This window comes from Pseudorca crassidens, chromosome 11 (genome assembly GCF_039906515.1).
Source record: "Pseudorca crassidens isolate mPseCra1 chromosome 11, mPseCra1.hap1, whole genome shotgun sequence".
Lineage (NCBI taxonomy): Eukaryota > Metazoa > Chordata > Mammalia > Artiodactyla > Delphinidae > Pseudorca > Pseudorca crassidens.
This window is the reverse complement of record NC_090306.1, coordinates 56,169,222-56,191,844: the sequence shown is the minus strand read 5'-3', so window position 1 is coordinate 56,191,844 and position 22,623 is coordinate 56,169,222. Positions and strand designations below refer to the sequence as shown.

The following is a 22,623-nucleotide window of genomic DNA, read 5'->3' as shown; positions in this document are numbered from 1 at the left end:
TCTCCTCAAAGATTTGGCTTGGAACTACCTAATTAGAATTAGCCTTCTCAGACCAACCACACATTAGGCATATATAGTGTCACACTATATATTTTCTGTGTTTTCACTATCGATCTGATCACCAGGTTGAAGCTTCCAGGTCAAGACTATGATCGTCAATGTCTTCCCCCCACTGTGGTCTAAGACAATGCTCTGCACACAGCAGATGTCCCATAAATATTTGTGAACTAAAATGAATGTGATTTGCAAAATGTTCAATAAACATGTGCTAACACAGAAAAGATTTTTATTAAAAGAGAACTTAGTTTGTAGGTCCACTTTTCAAACGCAATAAATTGATGACAGAGGTAAGGGCTATGGACTGAATATTTGTGTCCCCCCTAAATTCCTATGTTGAAATCCTAACCCTCAATGTGACGGTATTAGAAGGTGGGGCCTTTGGGAGGTGATTAGGTCATAACGGCTCCCCTCATGAATGGGATTAGTGCCCTCATAAAAGAGACCCCAGAGAGACCCCTCACACCTTCCACCAGAGAAAAGACGGCCATCTGTGAGCTCTCACGGGACACAGAATCGGCCAGGGCCATGATCTTGGATTTCCCAGCCTCCAGAACTATGAGAAATAAACGTGTACTGTGTATAAGCCACTCAATTTACAGTATTTCTGTTAGAGCAGCCCAAACGGACCAAGACAATAAGTAAAAGGGTGATAAGTAAAAAGGCTGACGGGCCAGAATATCTCTTAGCCTCCGCCTCTGCTACTCCTACCACTTCTGGACCATTGTAACAGGAGCCACCATTTAGTGAGTGCATCCTCTTTGCCAAGCAGCAGATAGACTTTCTGCCATTTAACCCTAAGGGGTAGAAGCTATTATTCTCTTATTAGCACTTCGCAGAGGAAAAAACCTGAGGCGTAGAGGAGTCAAGCAGTTGGCTCAGAATCGCATTTTAAAGCCAGCTTCTTAAACCAGAGCTCTCTGATTTAAACGATCGTGGATACTGAACTAAGAGGACAGGATGGCAAGAAGGTGGGGAGGAAAGTACAAGAAAAAGAAAATCACTTGGTCACATTTTGCAGCGCGCCATGCAGCCGACTTCCTCCCTAACTGTGGCGGCTGCAGTGGTGTGGCCCCATTCTTCCTTCCTGATCCAGGGAGGCACTCGGTCCCCAACAGGCAGGTGTGGCTGCTGAGGGCTCCCAGTTGAGCCCCAACCTGGGAATTGCTAGTGGGAGAAGGGAGCTGCCTCACCCCAATACAGCCCCACTCAAGGCTGGCTGGATGCAGGGATGCCAAAACCCAAGCACCTTGCCTCACCTGGGGATAGTTTCTAAGGGCCACCCCAACTCCAGCAGTCCCCGTGGCATCTGCCGAGGCCTCTACTTCCATATCCCAGCTCAGCTTCTCCAACTGCCCAATTCTGTCTTCCTCCTCCTTCCCTTACTTTTGTTATTCCCGAGAGCATTCTCAAAAAATTCCCCTGCAGGCAAATCTCTGCCTCTGAGCCTACTTCCTGGGAACTTGCCTGAAGACACTTGCCAATCACGAGGAAGCAGAAATGAGGGTCACAGCCTGTGCTCTGACCTAAAAGCAGGAGAGCCGTGCTGGAGGGGCACATGCAAATCTCCCTGCCCAGTGTCGGGAACTTGCCTGAAGACACTTGCCAATGATGAGAAAGCAGAAATGAGGGTCACAGCCTGTGCTCTGACCTAAAAGCAGGAGAGGCATGCTGGAGGGGCACATGCAAATCTCCCTGCCCAGTGTCAGCTGTGGGAAAGCCTTGTGACTCAGGCAGAGCCGGGATCCTGATGTTCCCTTTGCTCTGGTCGGTGGCCTTCCCTGTCCCCCTCTCCCATCAAGTACCAGGACCTCCACACTGTCTCCCTTCTCATCCCTCTTTCCTATCAAGCTCTGCTTTCAGGAAAGGAGGTAATGAATCAGTCACACAAAAGGAAAATGTTTAAAATTAATGGATTACTTCATGGGATTAAAAATAAGTTCAGGGCTTCCCTGGTGGCGCAGTGGTTGAGAGTCCGCCTGCCGATGCAGGGGACACGGGTTCGTGCCCCGGTCTGGGAAGATCCCACGTGCTGTGGAGCGGCTGGGCCCGTGAGCCATGGCCACTGAGCCTGCGCGTCCGGAGCCTGTGCTCCGCAACAGTGAGAGGCCCGTGTACCAAAAAAAAAAAAAAAAGTTCAAGCCACTTTAAACCAAAGAAAGAATATGTATAGCAAAATTCCAGGTATTTATTTATCTATCTACCCAGTTAGAACGTATATTTAAGCACCTACAGTGCTGAGCTGGCTGAGAGCTGAGTGGAAGAGGGAGGTTCCACTAGGTGGAACCTAGGGGTTGGTTCCACCGACCGCTGAGACTTTCACTGTCCATCTCTGTCCCCGGCCCCATGAGGGCGCACAAATTTTACACTGATTCCACGGGCAGTTGATGAACTGCCACACTGCGACAGCAGCAGATTGCCTACGGGTTGTGTCCCCTACACCCTACCCCCACCACTCCCCCAGGACAAAACAAAATCTAGAGTCTTTTTATATGAAATTCACTTCACCAGAAAAACAAAGTAAGCAATCAGTTCCTCTTCGGTTCAACTTGAAGGCGCACTTAAAGCTTTTCCCAAGATACTAGGTGATGGTTCATAAGAGGCAGAGCCTTTTAAATTCAGTCTCCCCTGCTATTCAGCAAAGGTGTATTTACCTACTTTGAGACAGGTTCATGATGAAGGGCACACAGGAAAAATGCAGAGCGCGGTGGGGGTGGGGGGGGTGGTTTGCTACAGGGTATACTCTTTGTTTGAATGATTCTTTATGTCTGCTGAAGAAGAAAGAAGACAGAAGATGTTGCTTCTAATTTTCTCACGTGTCTCAAAAATGAACACTGGGATTGCCGCTCAGCTTGTCACAGGTGAGTACCTACAGCTAGGAGGCAGCGGGCTCAGTGGCATGGCAGGAGGCTGGAGACTCAAGGAGGAAGAATTTAAATTGCCGATCACTACTGTTATCTTGTGAGGAGTCCCTGTATAAGCCACTTAACCTTTCCTGAGACCTCAGTTTCTTTTTTTAAAAAAGTGAGATGCATACAGGTTCATTTCACAGTTTGCTGTGCGGTATAATTAATAAAATACACAAAACTGTCTATCCTACACTGTTCATTAATAATTCCCAAAGATAATACAAACTCTCCGATTGGCAATATAAGTGCAGCCTTTAAAATTTGGTAGACATGTTTTCATTAAGAGGTAAGATTTTAAATACTTCAATGAGATTTCTTAACACATACACACACACACCAGGGAAACTATAGACAGAAAATAGGGTGAAGTCCGACTCATCCATGATGATGAAAGGGGCCTTCAGCTGTAACCTACAGCTCTGGGATAATTTACCTTGATATACTGCCACAGATGACGGAGCACGGTTCCGTGTTGTGCAAGTACTGAACGGCTTTGGTTGTTCCTATTAATATACTGATTCGAATGTGCCAAGAGAGTGGGGCTGTGTCACCCTGAAAAGACAACAGTAGTTGGTTTGGTTGTATTTTCTGAGTAAAAACCAATACACGCTAATGAGGAGGTGGCGAGAGGGGGTAAATGAACACTGTAGTTTACCATAACCGATTTTTAATTCAAAATAGGTTTTCCTCTACTACCAACGCTGGTTCTAGGCCCCTTTATAGGCAATGGAAATACCCAATAATTTTAATGTTATTTTAATTGAAATATGGCTAATAAGATGTTTAAGAGTTCATTAAACAAGATTTTAAAATTATTGTGGCACAATAGTGTGGGTAACTGAAAATAATCCATTTTTATTCTCATCTTAATTGAAATTTAACCAATTTGGAATCAGTTTTTAAAACTTATCTTTCAGAAACATCACAAAAGAGAAACCATGGCATTTATTCAACCTCGTTCCTTCTCTTTAAGGTGTCTATCACTTTTATGTCTATCCTTTGTACTGAATGGTACTTTGCGTAAAGTTATACAAATAAAAATTATCTGAGAAATAAGGGTAGTTGATGTAAACTCATTTGAGACATGGTATCAATGAGGAGTAAGGACCCAGCAACTCTTCTGGCCACCATGTTGCACAACACACAATAGCTCAAGTATTTCAGCAGCTGCCTCAGGGCTTTAGAGGGTCAGAGTATCAGGCAGAGTAATAGATATAACTTACTACACACTGTAATCTGTCAAAAAGTGATCCATTTCTCATATACGGATAAACCAGGCAAAACTTCTCACTCTCTGTAAAATATGCAGCCAACTCCAATATGTTTGGATGTTGGAACCTTGAAACAAAAGATTTTTTAAATCCATCAAACTGTTTATTCAAATAGGAAATGAATAACACTGTTTTGGGGATGGTAGGGTGGGTTGGGGAATAGGTATAAAGCAGAATATAAATTTGGCCAAGAGAGAAGGAATTTCAATGGACACATGATACAGATTTGCCTTCCAAATTGGTCTAAAGCGTTCTGACAGATATTAGCCAATATCCAAACATAAGACAGACATCTTAAGAAAGTAAAGAGTTCTTAAGATTTGGGGTTTGGGAAACTTTACAACAAATAGAAAACAATATTTGATATTAACTTATTTTTATCAACATGAAACCCAATATAACTTATTTATTAAAGATAATACAAGTGAAATTATCCATTTCATTGCTTCAGGTATACATGTGTAACTAAAATCACCAAAATAGAAGAGTTCGGAAGACTGTTTTCATTCATCCATTTACTGAATGCTACCATGTCAAGTGCTGTACTAGGCCCCAGTCACACAGTTAAGAGACATCCAGTGCCTTCAGAAAGCTTGTAGTGTTACCTGAAACCCATGTGACTAGTAAAGTTTGATGTTGAAAAACACATCACTGATTTTTAAATCCCAGAATTCTGTGTCAGTATCGTATACATTTTTCAGGTTCTTTTTTAAAAAAACTCTATTTCTTGAGGGCGTGTGTCATCACTGTGAAAACCAATGGAACCCAGTAACAGCTATGAAATATAAAACATGTGAAATTCACCACACATACTGTGAACTCAGCTCAATTCAACAATTATTTATGGAACACCTTCTATGTCTTAGGCATGCCTGGTGATATTAAAATAAATAAAGCTATTTTTCCATAAATGGTGTTATATATAAAATCCTATTATAGGGCTTCCCTGGTGGTGCAGTGGTTGAGAGTCTGCCTGCCGATGCAGGGGACACGGGTTCCGGGAGGATCCCACATGCCGTGGAGCGGCTGGGCCCGTGAGCCATGGCTGCTGAGCCTGAGCGTCTGGAGCCTGTGCTCCGCAATGGGAGAGGCCACAGCAGTGAGAGGCCCACGTACCGCAAAAAAAAAAAAAAAAAAAAATCCTATTACACATTTCTTCAGTAGCAAAACTTACCTATAAAACACACGTGTGTGTGTGCATGTGTGTCTGTGTCTGTGTGTGTGTATATATATATATATATATATACCTCCCTTCTGAGTCCCTCTATTCCTTCTTCCTCAAGAAAGGCAATGTGTGGGTGTGTGTAAGTATACATACATAAACACATAATACAATCCCTTAAGTAGTTCCCTTAATATTAAACAAAAAAACCTCATCCTCAGGTCTCAGCTTAGACGTTACTTTTTCCAAGACACCTACTCTGCCGCCCACCCGCCTCCCCAAATTAGCATTTCCTCCTCCCTCAGTGCTCTGTACTTGCTTGTCTTATTAGTTAACTTACTGAAATTGCCTGTTTGCCTGTGCACTTCTCCCCTAAACCCACTCCAGACAGTATGTTCTAAGAGGAGAAGCCTGCCTCTGACCTACTTACTAGCAAATGTCTGAGAAGAGGGAGATTGAGTATGATTCAGGAAATAAACTGGATCTTGTTAAAAAAAAAAAAAAGTACGCTCTGCCTCAGTTTCCTAATCTGCAAAATGGGCATAATAGCAGGACTCACCTCACAGGATTGTTGTGAGGATTAAAGAATTAACACATGTGAAGTACTTGGTATAGGGCCTAAAACTAAAGAAATATTAGCAATATAAATGATAATGATGGCACACCAGGAATATTCAATGTCATAGTTGTTAATTCTCTCTAAAGTAATACATAAATGCCTCAGCAGAATAAATCCAAATGGATCAGATATACAAATGTAAAAAATGAAAATATAAAAGTACTTGGAAAAAATGGCATAATTCTTTTATAACCTCTCAGTGGGGAAGGCCTTTTAAACTATAATATAAAACCCAGACTCCATAAGAGAAAGTATAGATTAAATTCAACTACATGAAAACTGTTTCCACATGGCCAAAACTAGAATAAGCAAAGACAAATGAAAATGTGGTAAAAAATTATTTGTATCTTGTAACATAAAAATAGGGCTAATTTTCTCTAATATATAAAATGCTCTTACAAACCATTAAGAAAAAACCCAACAGCCTAATAAAAAAATGGGCAAAAAACATTAACAGATATTTCATGGAAAAGGAAATACATCTCAATATATGAAAAGATTCATTCATCATAGAAAAAGAAATTTAAACTACACTGAGAAACCATTTCCACTTAGCACATCAGAAAAAACTAAAAGAATAAACGCTATGTTATCAAGAATATGGGGAACCAGGCACTCTAACATATGACTGGTATAAGTGTAAATTCGTACAGCTTCTACTGGAGGACAATGTGGTAACATGTAACACATACAACCATTTGACCCTATAATTATGTGAAGCTTTCTTAGTTTTCTAAGCGATATTAAAACTTAGATAAGTTTTCCAACAGGTCTGAAATAACATATATAAAAGGTTTCTTGTTGTAGCATTTTTTTTTTAAGTGAAAGATTAGGAGAAATCTAAACATCCATCAGTAGGAAAACGGTTGATTACATTACAGCACGGCACACAGTGGAATACTAAAATGAGCAAAGTGAACAACGTATGCATGCTACCTCTTGTGTGAGAAGAGGAAAGTAAGAAAACAAAATACATATATGCTTGCACATAAAATATCTCTGAAAAGATATACAGGAAACTGATAACTCTGTTGCCTTTGGGAAAATCAGCTAGGTGGCTGGATGAGAATAGTGGAAGAAAATCTCTTGGCTTACCCTTTTGCCCTTTTGGAATTTTGAACTGTCTGAACTTATTATTTATTCCTAAGCAAAGAAATAAAGTTTAAATATAAAAACCTTATTACAATTTTGGTTTTAGTTTTTTGTTGACTAAATGATATATTAAGTGTTTATACTTAGCCTCTAACATTTTGATTTCTGGTCCTGGGTATAAATGGAGAAGGATTTAGGATAATACCTCTCTCCCCCCAATTCATGTATTGGTTTAGAAAACATCTGAAAAGAACATTTTCTGTTTGTAAAGGGTGATGACTGAACTCTATAGGGTTAGGGGCCTTCAGTGAGACAGGTTGCACAGCTGCAGATATGAACATATATGAAAATGAAGTCATTTTAGTTTGTCTCCAAGGACTTTCAAGTTCATGAATGAATTCCCAGAAAATAATGTGCGCATCGAAAGCACTTGATTTCTTTGCCTAAAACTCTCTTCCAGAAGAGGTCTATATTGATGAAACAGTTTCTTGACTGGAATGTCTCTAAGAAAGGGGGGAAATGGTAAAATATATACAATTCTAAAGTTCTAAGAATTAGTTTACATTCAGTCATGTTAGTCACACATGATTTAACCCATTTCCTTGTGACAGTTTCTTGTTAAAATATGTTCAAGTGAATTATGTAAATGGTCTATTTTAAAATGTATTCCAAGGAATATACTAAAGCAGATGTCAAAATTTTACCCGATGTTCTAACATCCAACCCACATTTATTAAATGCCAACCATGCCAAGCTCTGTGCTGTAGAATCAAAGACGAACAGAGATGAAAACCAGGCACAAGTGGAGAAATCCAAAGCAATATACTCACAGCAGTAAAACTTCAAGCTCAGATAAAAAGCTCTTCCATTGTTTCTTACATTGCATTGTTTTCCCCTAAATATCATACAGAAACACAAGAAAAAAAAATAAGGAAAGGATCTCTCTATTTCTGGGATTCTTACCTAGGGTCTATAGTCTCCCTGAAATTAGATACTTTATGGCATAAATGCATATGAACATTTTTCTGGGGAGAGGATCCTTAGCTTGCATCAGACTTTCAAAAATCCATTAATCCCAAAACAGATTTAGAACCACTGCTTTTGAATTAGAAGTTTTTCATGAAATGTATCATACTGTTCTATTTTATATTCAAACCCTTTCACCATATTTTGTACACATTTACATGAATTCAAAAATATGTATTCAAAGAAAATCCCATGACAGAAACTCCCCACTTGATCTCAAAGAATCCTGGTTGTGATAGTTGTATTCTGATTAGAATTGATTTCAATAATTTGGCATTTATGACTTGGGTCATTTGGCTGTTGGTTCAAGGTTACCTTTGTACTAATTTTGAAAAAATGGGCCCACTAGGAAAATGAAACACATAACTCCTTACTTCGAAGAAGATTCAGAAGCTAGCAGGGTGCCTGACATATGAATAAATTAATGAATTCAATAATATTGTATGGAGCACCTCCACTGTTCTCGATGGCTTCATATACCTGACATCGTTGCGTGTCTCTGAATCTCAAATTCCTAACTTCTACCAGGAAAGGGTTAAAGTAAGTGTGCTCCAGTTATCGTCTGCAAATTGCTAGACAGGGCAGAGTTCTTTTTTGTTTTCGTTTTCTTTTTTAATATTTATTTAGTTTTTGGCTGCACTGGGTCTTCGTTGCTGTGCGCGGGCTTTCTCTAGTTGCTGCGAGCAGGGGCTACTCTCCGTTGTGGTGCGCGGGCTTCTCATTGCAGTGGCTTCTCTTGTTGCGGAGCACGGGCTCTAGAGCGCAGGCTCAGTAGTTGTAGTGCACGGGCTTAGTTGCTCCGCGGCGTGTGGGATCTTCCTGGACCAGCGGTCGAACCCGTGTCCCCTGCATTGGCAGGCGGATTCTTAACCACTGCGCCACCAGGGAAGTCCCATGGCAGAGTTTTTAGAGCTCTCTGTCCTCAGGAACAAAGGGAGAGAAATCCAACGGGAATCCTGGAAACTATTTTCCAAGTTAACCCAAGAAGTCAGAAACAATAAACTAGTCTAACGAATCATCTGCAAGGACCACATTATGAGAATTTACATTTTAAAAAACCACTGCCCTGGGAGCGAGTGGACTGGGTGTCAGGCCCACCTCTAACACTCATTATTTGTGACTTATTGTCACCAAACCTCCCTGGGGTCCTCGTTTTCTTAATCTGAAAAAGTGAAGGGGTTAGTTTTTGTGTTCATGCTACCCTAGCACTCTTGCTGCTCAAAGTCTGTTCTGTGCTTCTCTGGGAGCTGGTGGGAAATGCTGAGTCTCAGGTCCCTACCCAAATGTGCTGAATCAGAATCTGCACTGTAAGATCCCCAGGTGAGCTGGATGCACTAATCTAACACACCTAAGTTCAGTTCCCAGCCTCAGTCCCTCTAAGAAAGGTTACCGAAATTAAGGTCTCAATGTTACAAAACTACATTTCTAGTAAAAGATGTTCTGTGGCTAAGGCTTCATTAAATTATCTCATTTTTCCTGATGTGTATGTGTATGTGTGTGTAGGAGTTTATACAAGCTCTAGGTCTTGGGTAACTTTGTTACCTCCTGCCTTTTTACTAATACTGAATAGCAACTAAATTCATGAAAACAGCCTATGTGCTTCATTCAATTCACCTAACAAACATTTATTGAGCAACTACTATAGGCCAGGCTCTGTAATACAGCACTGGGATACAAAGATAAATAAAAGCTCCTTAAAGAAAACCATCCAGTCCACTGGGAGAGGCAGATGAAGAAATCAATACTATGAGACAGTGGTATTTTCCTGCGACTGTACAGAGGAGGGTCACCAAAACCATCCTGGAGGGGTCGGAAGCAATCAAGGAAATGATCATTGTCTTCGGGACAGAAAGGGCAAAGACATCCCATTCTGAAGCCAGACCCCTGGAAAGAATACTCCCAAGAGGGAGTGTGAGTTGGTGGCAGCTGCAGAGAGAAGAGGAAAGTAGACGCATGGAGTCTTTGGGGAGGTGGCCCTGGGGCTCAACCAGAAGAGAATGTACAAATGGGGCCAGGGACACACTGGCCCTAAGAAGCAGCCTTCAGTTAGGACACCTCTAGAGTAACCACATTCTTCTTGGTGAATGGTTATAACAATACATTGTTTCATTTCTTCATTAGACAGTCATCTTCTCAGGAATCTTGAGATGTCTATACAGAATTAGTGGGGCAAATGCAGTTTGAGGAAATGGACAAATTGGGTTCATGATTTTTTTAAAGAGGCCCTGTAATCTAAGCTGCAAAACTGGAACCACCTCCGATCCCTCCTTCTCCCCTATTTCCCCAGCCCTGTCTAACAGATCACCAGATTTGCTCCATTTCACCTCATCTTTCAGACATAGTACCCTCCCTTGCCATCCCCACTGCCTCTGCCCTGGCTTAGAGCGGTTACCAACACAGGTCACACATCTGAACCACCTGGGGACGCCTACCACCACTACTACTCTGACCCAACCAGATGCTGCAGAGCTCAGTTTTTAAAACGCTTCCTGGGTGATTCTAATATTAAACTGGAGAATACAGGTTTCAGCCCTATCCACTTCAGTTTACACATCTGAAATATCCCTCTGCCAGGTCTTTCTACCTCTAGTCTAATTCCTGCCGTCTTTCCTCCAGTGCCCCTGCCAACTTCCAGTCCATCATCTGACCGGTAATCAAAGTGATACTTCAAAACACAAATCTCATCCTTTCACTCTCCTACTTAGAAACCATCCATGGACTTCACCTATCTTTCCAGTATCATCTGATGCCACTACGTTCCCACCCTCTCACACTAAACTCCACTCCAGCAAACGAACTGGTCTTCGTGAGTAAGACACAGGCTTTCATGCATGTGCCTCTAGGCCTGGGCACCTGCTATCTCTTCCATCTAGAAAGTACTTCCCTCGCTGCCTGGTAAATTCTCCTTATCCTTCAAAATCCACTTGAAAGGTCACTGCCTTTCATCCACTTTTCCATTTGTTTACTGAGGAAATGTTTACTGCGTGGTTACTCTGTGCCAGCCCCTCCTCTGCCTATCTTCTATGTGCTCCCATGACCTTTGGGGCAAATCTCTGCTAAAGTGCTTATCACACTGCAATTTAATCTTTTCTTTACCTGTTTTCCCCATAAGACTGGGAACTCTTGGAGAATGTAACTATGCTTTATTCATCAACACGCAGCCCGTAAAAGAAGTTTAGTAAATGTTTATTGGCTGTGGACCAACAATGAAGAACAGCTCTTTGGGTATGCGTGCGCAGACCTATCTCCTCCTGACTCCTGCGTCGGACCCCCAATAGCCTTTCTGCTTCCCTGGCTCTACTCAGCTGTATTCTAACCTCCTGCTCCGATCATTGCCGCGCTGCTCCTACCAAAGCCTCCGCTTTCGCCCTCTCCTGAACTGCGACTGAAGATGATTCATAAAGTAGCACCGCATATCAGTCTGTGGCTTAGCCCGTGAAGCTGCATGGAGAGGGCGCTGCCCATCCTGGAAAGCCAGGAAACCTGGAGCAGACCAGCACAATCCGGCCATCTTAAGCAAAGTCCCAATGGTCCTAACAACGCTTTTCAGAAAAGTCTTTCTCAGGCCATACATCTGGGGAGGGGAAGGATTTAACTTCCACATTCCTGCAAGACAGGCATTCATTTCTCAGTCATTTCTCCAGTCACCAGAGGTCATATATCTTATTTCCATTTATGAAATTTTATTTTCAAGTATACCTCCTTTCAATGTTGATGAAAAATGACACATTTTAATGTGAAATATGAGCCAGTAAATGGAATGGATATCCTGTGATAGTAATTCTTTCCATACCTGTTTAAATAATTTAATGGCATATGTTCGGTTTTGGATTTCCACTCTGTATACCTCAAAAATTTCCCCTTCTCCGATTAAAAAGTCTTTGTGGAAATTTCTGGTTCCTTCTATGACGTTGTGAAAGCTGATGGAGGATTTAAACAATATTCCTTAGGAAGGAAAGTAGGGAGAAGATAAGTTACTTTTTCTCTTTTTAAGAATCAACCATCATTATAAAGAACCAAGACTTCCCTACTAGAAACAAATCAGGGCCCAGTGAAAAGTCAACAGAGAAAGGCCCAGGAGCAAAAACTGGAGCCCACCATGTGCTCTCTGTACATTTACTTGGGCCTGGCTCCCACCATCCCACAGAGCCAATGGCTTTTTAGATATTCAAACAAAAGCACTGTGATTCTATCACCTTTCCAAAGAGATCAGCCAGACAACTTAGTTGGGGAAACTTTTCCAAGACTGTTTCCCTGTCATTAAATCAACAGATTGCTGCTGACCCACTATGAACCTAAAACCAGTAAAAAAAAAAAAAAAATTATAGAAGTAGAAATTTTGATATGACTAAATAATATTCTCTAAGCATGACTGGGAGAAACGTCTTTCATAAGCCAAATCCTCTAAATGGCTAACTAACTTGCTCAGAGTAAATCAGGAAGATGCTTCCGCTTTTTAAAAAAATCATCTAAAGCAGAGATTGGGAGGAAACATTTCAAAGGTAATCAAATACAAAGGGAAAAGCCTGGCTAAATGCTTCAGAGACCAATTTTGGCTATATTTGCACACTTAGTCTGTTTGATTTAAACCTTTTTTGCTAAACATTAAAGGACCACAAACTTATCTAACTATTCTAATTCTCTTTTGAACCAAAGAAGCATCGGATCTAGTGGCAAAGATTAGGCTAGGCAGCCTTAAATAGCCACTAAAGTTTATCAGAATGATTCCCAGATAGAAGTAAATTATTCGCCCTGCTGATAAAGTAGGAAAGTTGGTGTAGAAAATAACTGATTTTCATAGTGACCTTCAGCACTGCTCTACAATCACCTCTAAAGATTTCTCTATAATTGCTATGAAAATTTCTAAAACTGTATAAAACCCAACATAATTTTTAAATGTCTTCCTATGACACATAAAAATAGCAAATGTCATGAAATTCTCCTGAGACCACAATTATGCTCTTTACTGGCCAATGAATTTTTAATACAACAATAATGTATCACCTATCAGAACTATGTGTCAGTCAAAATTGAGAATATTTTGATATCTATGAAAAATTTATCCTGAATCTGCATATTAATGAATAGTTATTATGTTTACTGGATCTTTCTAAATTTCACTTAAAAGAATTCATGAATTCACTTAAAGGAAAACATGATTTAAAGAAAAGTTGTTTTGTTTTTCTTACCTTTTTCATTATGTTCAGGAATAAGAACATTATCCACTGTGACACTAGCTGTTTCCTAGGAGAAGAAATACATATTAAAGTATAATTCAATTTCATAAAGTCTAGAAAGAACAGAACCCCAACAGAAATCCAAAGCTCCCCCTGGGACTGTACAGTGCAACAGGGTGGAATCTAATTTAGAAGAAAGCTAGTAGAATGCAAAGTTATTCTATTTTATTCAATAGCATTCACTGCTATACATATTCCATACCAACGGTAAAAACTCAAGTATCAAAGTCATAGTTATAGTCAATTTTTTTTTTTTTTTTTTTTTTGCGGTACGCGGGCCTCTCACTGTTGTGGCCTCTCCCGCTGTGGAGCACAGGCTCCGGATGCGCAGGCTCAGCGGCCATGGCTCACAGGCCCAGCCGCTCCACGGCATGTGGGATCTTCCCGGACCAGGCCACGAACCCGCGTCCCCTGCATCGGCAGGCGGACTCCCAACCACCGCGCCACCAGGGAAGCCCTATAGTCAATTTTAAATGACTTCTATTGCTGTAAAAATGATCACCGCTAATTTGCTTTAATAAAAGCTAACAGTAACATGCAAAACACTAGAACAGGAAAACTAAAAGCTGAGTTAAGACAAATGCGTAACTTACAGTACCCTTAAAAGTTCTAAGACTCATCTCTGACAGATCACTGAGAGGACAAAGCTCTTAACTCTTCAAACATTTACAAATCTCCAATTTCCTGAATCCCCAAATAAATGAACAAGAATGAGAGCTAAAGCTCTCCAGAATTTAAAAAAGTACCTGCAAATACAGCATTTTTCTGCCTGATAACTTCATTCCTTACACTCAATTATATATGCAACAGGGTTCAAGGGTCATTCCCCATGCGCACACACTCTACCTTGGATAACGTGATCGGAAATCCTTTTCCCTGATGACTCTGCTCTGAAGGATTCAAGGCTGCCCCTGAAAGAGAAATAAGGGAATATAGATACAAAAAATGTTATGTTCTTAACAAACTTTTTTTTCTTTTTTACACTGTGAAAATAAATACCTTGCTAGTAAGGTTCATTTCTAAAGCTCAGTTTCATTCCCATTGAACGGTTTCAAATTTCCATATGTGAAAGAGCTTTCTAATGATCAAATATACAAACATACCTTTGTTCACTTAAAACATGAGCACCTATCTTTTTTTCTTGTTTGTTCGTTTGTATTTTTGTTTTTTTAATTTTTGGCTGTGAGGCGCGGCACGTGGGATCTTAGTTGCCTGACCAGGGATCAAACCCATTCCCCCTGCAGTGGAAGCTCGGAGTCTTAACCACTGGACCGCCAGGGAAGTCCATGAGCACCTATCTTAAATTATTGTTAGACATCATTAAAAATACTGAAGTATGAAGGAGAGAACTGACAGGAAAAAAGCAATGTTGTTATCAGTTTTTTGTACATGTATTTAAATTTTTTACGATTATGGGATTATATCTCTCTCGGTTAGTTCACTCTTTATCCCATCTTGTGCCATAAGGTATTAGAGGGGTGAGTGAGTATGAGAGTGTGTGTGTGTGTGTGTGTGTGTGTGCGCGCGCGCGCACGCGCGCACGCACGCGCAATCACAAATGCCCACAAATGCTGCCCAATTGAAGACAATTACTTCTGTCTGAACTAAGGAAGTCTATGTAGCTTCCTACAAAAAATTAAAACTCTGCAATATTTTGCTGTTACTTCTGACATTTTGATTCAGACTTCAGAAGTTTTATTTCATCTTCTAGTTTTTCTTAAATTGTATTCTAATGTTTCCTAGATTATTTTGCTTAGAAGACTAGCAACAAAATACAATCAATTAATAATAAGCCTCCTTGAACAAAACTATAAATCAATTAGACCAAACAGACATCTATAGAACATTCCATCCAAAACAGAAGAATATACTTATACTTTGCAAGTGTACGTTGAACATTCTCTGGAACAGATCACATGTTAGGTAGTAAAATGAGCCTCAATAAATTTGGAAGGATGAAATCATACAAAGCATATTCTCTGACTACATGGAATTAAAGTAGAAATCAAGGGCTTCCCTGGTGGCACAGTGGTTAAGAATCTGCCTGCCAATGCAGGTGACACAGGTTCAAGCCCTGGTCTGGGAGGATCCCACATGCCATGGAGCAACTAAGCCCGTGTGCCACAACTACTGAGCCTGTGCTCTAGAGCCCGTGAGCCACAACTATTGAGCCCACGTGCCACAACTACTGAGCCCGCGCACCTAGAGCCCCTGCTCTGCAACAAGAGAAGCCACTGCAGTGAGAAGCCTGCGCACCGCAATGAAGAGTAGCCCCCACTCACTGCAACTACAGAAAGCCCGTGTGCAGCAATGAAGACCCAATGAAGCCAAAAATAAATAAAAATAAATACATTTTTTAAAAGTGCAAAAAAAAATAAAGTAGAAATCAATAACAAAAGGAAATTTTTTTTTGGAAATTGACAAATACATGAAAATTAAACACCAAACTCATAAATAACCAATGAGTCAAAGAAGAAATCACAAGGGAAATTAGAAAATACTTTGTGATGGATGAAAACAAAAACACAACATGCCAAAACGTATGGCATGCAGCAAAAGCAGCGCTTAAAGAGAAATTTATTGCTGTTAATGTCCACCTTTAAAAAGAAGAAAAATATCAAATAAATAGCCTAAACTTTTGCCTTGAGGAACTAAAAAAGAAGAAACAACTAAACCACAGGAAGCAGAAGGAAGGAAGAATTAAGACTGGAGTGGAAATAAATGAAATAGAAGAACAGAATAGAAAAACAGAAGAGAAATATCAATGAAACTGAAGCTGGTTCTTTGAAAATATAAACAAAGTTGACAATCTTTTAGTTAGACTGACCAAGAAAGAAAGAAGACTCAAAATTACTAAAATTAAGAACAAAAGACATAACTACTGACCTTACAGAAATAAAAAGAATTATAAGGGAATACTGTGAACAACTATTTGTCAAAAAACTAGATAAATGACATGGACAGATTCCTAGAAAGACACAAACTACCAAAACTAATTCAAGAAGAAATAAACAACCTGAATGGGTCTGTAACAAGGGAAGAGATTTAATTAATATTTTAAGACTTCCCATAAAGAAAAGCCCAGGCCCAAGTGGCTTCACAGGTAAATTTTACCAAACATTTAAAGAAGATTTAAGACCAGTTCTTCACACATTCTTCCAAAATAGAAGAGGAGGAAACAACTCCCAAATCTTTCTTTGAGGCCAATATTGTCCTAATATCAATGCCACACAAAATAGCACAAGAAAACTACAGACCTATATCCCTTACGAATATAGATGCAAAAATCCTCAATCCAGAAACATATAACAAAGATGAGGTACCATGACCAAGTGGGATTCATCCCAGGAATCCAAGGTTAGCTTAATATCTAAAAATATACCACATTAATAAAATGAACAAACTCATAAAATCCAATAATCTATCATGATGAAGCTCTAGGGAGAGAAAAAAAATGCCTTAATTTGGTAAAGGGCATCTGTGAAAAACTTACAGTGAACATCATACATAATGGTGAAAGACTGAATGTTTTCTCCTTAGATCAGGAACAAGAAAAGAATGTGTTGGTCTTGCCACTTCTATTCAACATTATACTAGAGGTTCCAGCGAGGGCAATTAGGCAAGAAATAGCAAACATCCTGAATAAGGTATTGTTGTGTAGAACAAAATTTGAAGTTTGGGGGCTGCAAGGGCACTAAAAGCCATTGTCCTTTTGCTGCACATAAAAAGAGAGACAATACTTCACTGTCATATAAAATGGGAGATTCAAAATGGCTTGGCTAAGGTGATTAAGGTGAAACCATCCCACCAAATGGAACAATTTTAAGGAAAGCTAGGCAAAAACAGATTATTTAGATAAGTGATAACTCTGTTCATGGTAGCAACAAAGAAAGACTAAATCTTTATGCATTTCAATTAGGAGCTCCAACTCTTTACTTCAGTGAGCTGCTCTCATAGAAAACACCTGTGCAGCAGGTTACATTTAAATGTTTCCAATGAATCATCATGTGGCTGCTTTCAACGAGCTATACAATTAATGTTTTTAAGATCATAATTCAAAGCATTAATTCAACAAACTGCAAATAAATAATGCTATTTTCCTTAGCAAAGGATTCAGAACAAAGCACTAACCTCCTTTTCATCTCAGATGTATCTATCTCCTGGTATTAGGGCAGTAATTGATTGCCTTTCCACAAATCAACTAATCCCACATTGTAAAAAATAAATTAATTTCCCATGTGCAACAGACTAGGAGTCAACCAAGGATGTGGAATTTTTGTCCATATAATTCCCCGCTGCATAAATAAACAACATAGAGTGTGAAAAGACACCCTGAAATCTATTCCAGAACACTGAAGTATAAAATATACCCGTGCCCTATCAAATTGGTGTCAGTTTATACTGTGGACAACAAGTCACGTGGGTGGTTTCAGTGGCTGGAAAAGGCTCAGATAATGAAAAGGCATTACATTTACAGCTCCCAGAGACTCACTGCATTTCACCTGATCAGTCAGCTTCAGAGTGAAACATTCTGCTGTATAAAACTAAGTGAAGGGGGGCTTCCCTGGTGGCGCAGTGGTTGAGAGTCCGCCTGCCAATGCAGGGGACACAGGTTCGTGTCCCGGTCTGGGAAGATCCCACATGCCGCGGAGCGGCTGGGCCCGTGAGCCATGGCCGCTGAGCCTGCGTGTCCGGAGCCTGCGCTCCGCAATGGGAGAGGCCACAACAGTGAGAGGCCCGTGTACTGCAAAAAAAAAAAAAAAACTAAGTGAAGGGACTTCCCTGGTGGTCTAGTGGGTAAGACTCTGCACTCCCAATGCAGGGGGCCGGGGTTCGATCCCTGGTTGGGGAACTAGATCCTGCATACATGCTGCAACTATGAGCTCGCATGCCGCAAGTAAGAGTTCACATGCCACAACTAAGAGTCCGAATGCTGCAACAAAGAAGTCCACATGCTACAACTAAAGAGCCACCTGCTGCCGTGAAGAACTCACGTGCTGCAACTAAGACCCGGAGTGGCCAAAATAAATAAATAAATAAACATTAAGAAAAAAAAACTAAGTGAAGAAATAGTGTGCAACAGAAAAAGGGATTAGCCAAGTTATACAGATAATATCATGGTGGAAGCCTATTGGGAACTGTCTAATACCTTATTAATGTGAAAAACCTATAAAATAAGTCATTCTGAAGCTACAGTTTTCTGGTACAAACCTCTTGGGATTTCTTCTTGTGTGTGCAAAGCTTCTTTAGGTGATGAGGCAGTGGCTTGAGTGGACAAAATATATTATCAAAGAGCATGTGTGCAAATACACAGAACTAAAAATATGCCTGGATGAAATAGCCAAAGAATAAGCCTGCTGATTTAAAGGAGTTTCCAACCTAAGAGCCCTGAATCTATAACATAAGACCCAAGATCACTCAAGATCATTCTTGTTGAAGTCAATGAATCTAAAGTGGAATAAACAGAACAGGTGACATTGGGAGATTATTTTATTGACAAAGAGTGAACAGAGAAAACTTCATGAGCTTTATTTATCAGGTTACTATAAATGTAACGCATGACACAGCATCAGAAAGAGAAGTCAAAGAGAGGGAAGAATCAAGCCACTGTGAAACGGACAGTAAACAGGTTAGAAGTTAGAAAGCCATGGCATGAAAACAGCAGTGAAGACAATAGAGAAATCCCAGGGTTATTTTGGAGGTATCATCTGCACTAAAATACGGGGGGGGAACCCAATTATTTTTAACTTCTAATCATACGGTAAAACAAATTATAGCATTATTTGTATTTTACTCATATTGTGGTTCTGGTCATGTTTATGACTCAGAGAGTCAGAGTTTTGGACAGAGAGCTGATTCTCTTAACTAAGTGAGAATGAAACATTTTAAGAAGCGTAGCTTGTAAATAAATATTTTTTAAAAACCAAACTATAAAGTGGTAGAAGGGAATGTGTTGTATAAGTTAGGCAATAAGAAAAGAAAGTGTCAGACACAAAAGTGTGAAGCTGCAAATCCCGCTTCAGATAAAAGTCACAGGTAAGGAATCACTGACATACAGCATGACCAGTCAATGTCTTAGATAAAATACAATATTTACAAGTTACAATTCATATAAAATTGAGTAAGAGCCGTATCGTTAGAATCAATGCTTACCATAAGTTGCAATTAAATGGATAGCTCGATGATGCCCCATCTCCTGGAGAATCTGTAAAAGGTCACCAATAGTCTTGTTTTTCTGTGCCCAGGACCAAAGTAATTCTCTTGTTCCACTTTTACCCTGGTCTACATATTTTTCAATGTGACGAACATCCAGCCAGCTGCTTGAAAGTCGCTCCGCTGTGGAAATTGTAATAGGAAGAACCAAAGAATAGTTTACTTCTATTGGAATCCCTGTTTTTATGTGTGTACCTTATATGTTCTGTTGCATTTTATTTATATTTTTATTTTGAACTAATTTTAGCATGTATTTCTCACCCAACTTCCCCTAATGTTAACATCTTACGTAACCATGGTACAAAGATCAGACCCAGAGATTACTAAACTGAAGACCTTATTCTAATTTCACCTGTTTTTCTACTGATGTCTTTTTTTTTGTTCTAAGAGCCTATCCAGTTTCTCACATTGCAATTACTTGTTCCTTCTCCTTAATCTCCACTAATCTGATGTTCCTCAGTTTTTCCTTATCTTTAAGGACAGTGAAATGCTGTTGTATCCTTCTCGATGCATAATATCAAGAGGTTCATGATGTCCATGTCTTATCACTGGTGATGTTAACCTTGATCCCTTGGTTAAGGTGATGTCTGCAGGTTTCTCCACTATAAAATTATTATTAATTATTTTTAACTAATAACTATGTTGGGGGAGATACTCTGAGACTATGGAAGCAACCTGCTTCTCAGATTTTGCCTAAAAATATCTGCATCTATCTATGGTTCTTGTTTATCATAATTATTACTGTGGGGTTTGCTTAATGGTATTTTTCAATTTTCCCTTTTTCCTTCTATGTTCGTTAACTGCAATTCTTCTGTAAAAAAGTATTATCTCTTCTTCCCCATTTATTTAGGTAATTAATTTATTTATATCAGTGTGGACTCATGGATATTTATTTTACTCTACAGGTTAAAATCCAATAGTATCATTATTTATTTTGTTGCTAAAATTGCTCCAGCTTTGTCCATTCAGGCTGCTCCTGCATTCTTTTGACAAGCTCTACCATTTTGGGAACACTTTCTTATTGTTCTGGCTTTACAAGATGCTCTAGGCTCATTTTGTATTCCCCCTGCCCCAGCCCTTGATATAATTACTTTTCCAAGGAGTCCTGATTCCTTTTATTGGATAATGGTGTTTAAAAAGCAAGACCTTAGATGTTAGATGTGCTCACTGCTGCCAGGTCTTTCAAGCAGACAGAGGTGGGAAATATATGTATGTGCTCTCACTCATGCATCTGTATTTCTGTCTGTACACACGTTAAAAACCATGATTTTTAACTGATGCCTCTGATCCAAGTCAATATCATATGGCACATTTTAGACCTTTCTCACTTATATAACTTCATTCTCACACAGTGAGAAACTTTGCTCTCATTATCCACAATATATTTGCTTGTTTGTTCAGTTCTACTACGTACATAAAGTACTTTCAGAATGGCTAACCCGTAGCCCTGTGAGGAACACATTAACTAATCAAATTACAGCATTTGTGCACACTTGTCTTTGTCCTCAGGCTAAGGGTATTCTGGGAAGAGCCTGTTTTCCAAGGTTACTTAGGTTAGTTCTTTTCTCTCTCATTCTCTTCAGTGTGGTTACTCACTGATAATATAGTTAGGTTCATTTGCTGAAGCTTATATGAAACGCTGTTTAAAATTTTTCTACGTAAAATAGATAGCTAGTGGGAAGCAGCCGCATAGCACAGGGAGATCAGCTCAGTGCTTTGTGACCACCCAGAGGGGTGGGATAGGGAGGGTGGGAGGGAGGGAGATGCAAGAGATATGGGGACATATGTATATGTATAACTGATTCACTTTGTTATAAAGCAGAAACTAACACACCATTGTAAAGCAATTATACTACAATAAGGATGTTAAAAAATTTTTTTTTGTTCTAGACTGTCTTTGCTGAACATTTTTGAGCAATTAAAAGTTATTATCTGGGTAGGGTCAGGGAAATGTTCTACTGGGATAACAGGATTTTAATTACTCGAAAACAGTGTATATGACTTATTTAGGGTCCTTTAAATACCTTAAAGCTGTACTGGAAGTATATGACTTTTTAAACAATTTTTATTGGAGTATAGTTGATTTGGCACCCTGAGATAATAGGATTCTTCAGGTAAGATATTACACGGCCTTTCTGCATAATTCCCAAATTTTAAAGTGTATTTTAAGGCAAAGGAGGAAGAAAGCAAGCAAATGACAGATGGAAAGAATAGCTTTCTTGTCCCTGGGACAGTACTCCCGGATTAGGCCAGCCATCCTGAGTACTGAAATTAGCAATGTGTTTGAGGGCTGGTGATGGTGATGGCAGCATCCCCTCAAACCTTTATCCTCCAGAGTCTTAAAATTTCAGGCAGCCAGATACAGATCTATAGATAAAATCCAACTGTCACCTGAGAGTGGTTGTGGGGACCTGCAACACATCACTGTCACTGGTTGTGGGAATCGGCCCCTCTCCCTCTACCACACACAAATATGGAAGCTGACCTCCAAGAGGAATCAAGGTAACCTCATGGAAGGGCTCACTTTTCCAACAATGATGTTCTCCAAAGGCTGATGTCCTTTTATAAGACAAACAGGTTCTCAGCTCTGAGAAGAGCAATAAGCCCTAGGGAACTATCTTTTGTTCAGTCTGTTTCAGACTCCACAGGTTTTAAAAATTTCTTAAGAAACTACTACACCAGTTACAGTCTTTGAACAAAGATATCAGAAAGGCAAATGTCTTCTGTTTAATATGGCAGCCCTTGCCCCCATATTTTCAGTCCTACAAGGGTTTGCTGGACTATTCAATTTCCTTCAGTTTTTTTTTTTTTTGTTTTTTTTTTGTTATGCGGGCCTCTCAATGTTGTGGCCTCTCCCGTTGTGGAGCACAGGCTCCGGACGCACAGGCCCAGCGACCATGGCTCACGGGACCAGCCGCTCCACGGCACGTGGGACCCTCCCGGACCGGGGCGCGAACCCGCGTCCCCTGCACTGGCAGGCAGACTCTCAACCGCTGCGCCACCAGGGAAGCCCTTTTTTTTTTTTTTTTTTTTTGTT

The 22,623-nt window shown here is 40.0% G+C and overlaps 1 protein-coding gene across 2 annotated transcripts in view; it reads right to left on the bottom strand.

Annotated features, from left to right (window-relative positions):
* IRAK3 (interleukin 1 receptor associated kinase 3) overlaps positions 1 to 22,623 on the bottom strand; it is a 71,220-nt gene that overhangs the window by 19,522 nt on the left and 29,075 nt on the right. For both annotated transcript variants that reach the window (XM_067697243.1, XM_067697242.1), the window contains exons 2-8: positions 19,527 to 19,709; positions 14,220 to 14,284; positions 13,326 to 13,380; positions 11,930 to 12,081; positions 7,941 to 8,005; positions 4,190 to 4,304; positions 3,400 to 3,518 (exon numbers count right to left, since the gene is read on the bottom strand). In XM_067697243.1, coding sequence (XP_067553344.1) covers positions 3,400 to 3,518; positions 4,190 to 4,304; positions 7,941 to 8,005; positions 11,930 to 12,081; positions 13,326 to 13,380; positions 14,220 to 14,284; positions 19,527 to 19,566 — 611 coding nt within the window. In that variant the 5' untranslated portion in view covers positions 19,567 to 19,709. The remainder of the gene's footprint in view (positions 1 to 3,399; positions 3,519 to 4,189; positions 4,305 to 7,940; positions 8,006 to 11,929; positions 12,082 to 13,325; positions 13,381 to 14,219; positions 14,285 to 19,526; positions 19,710 to 22,623) is intronic.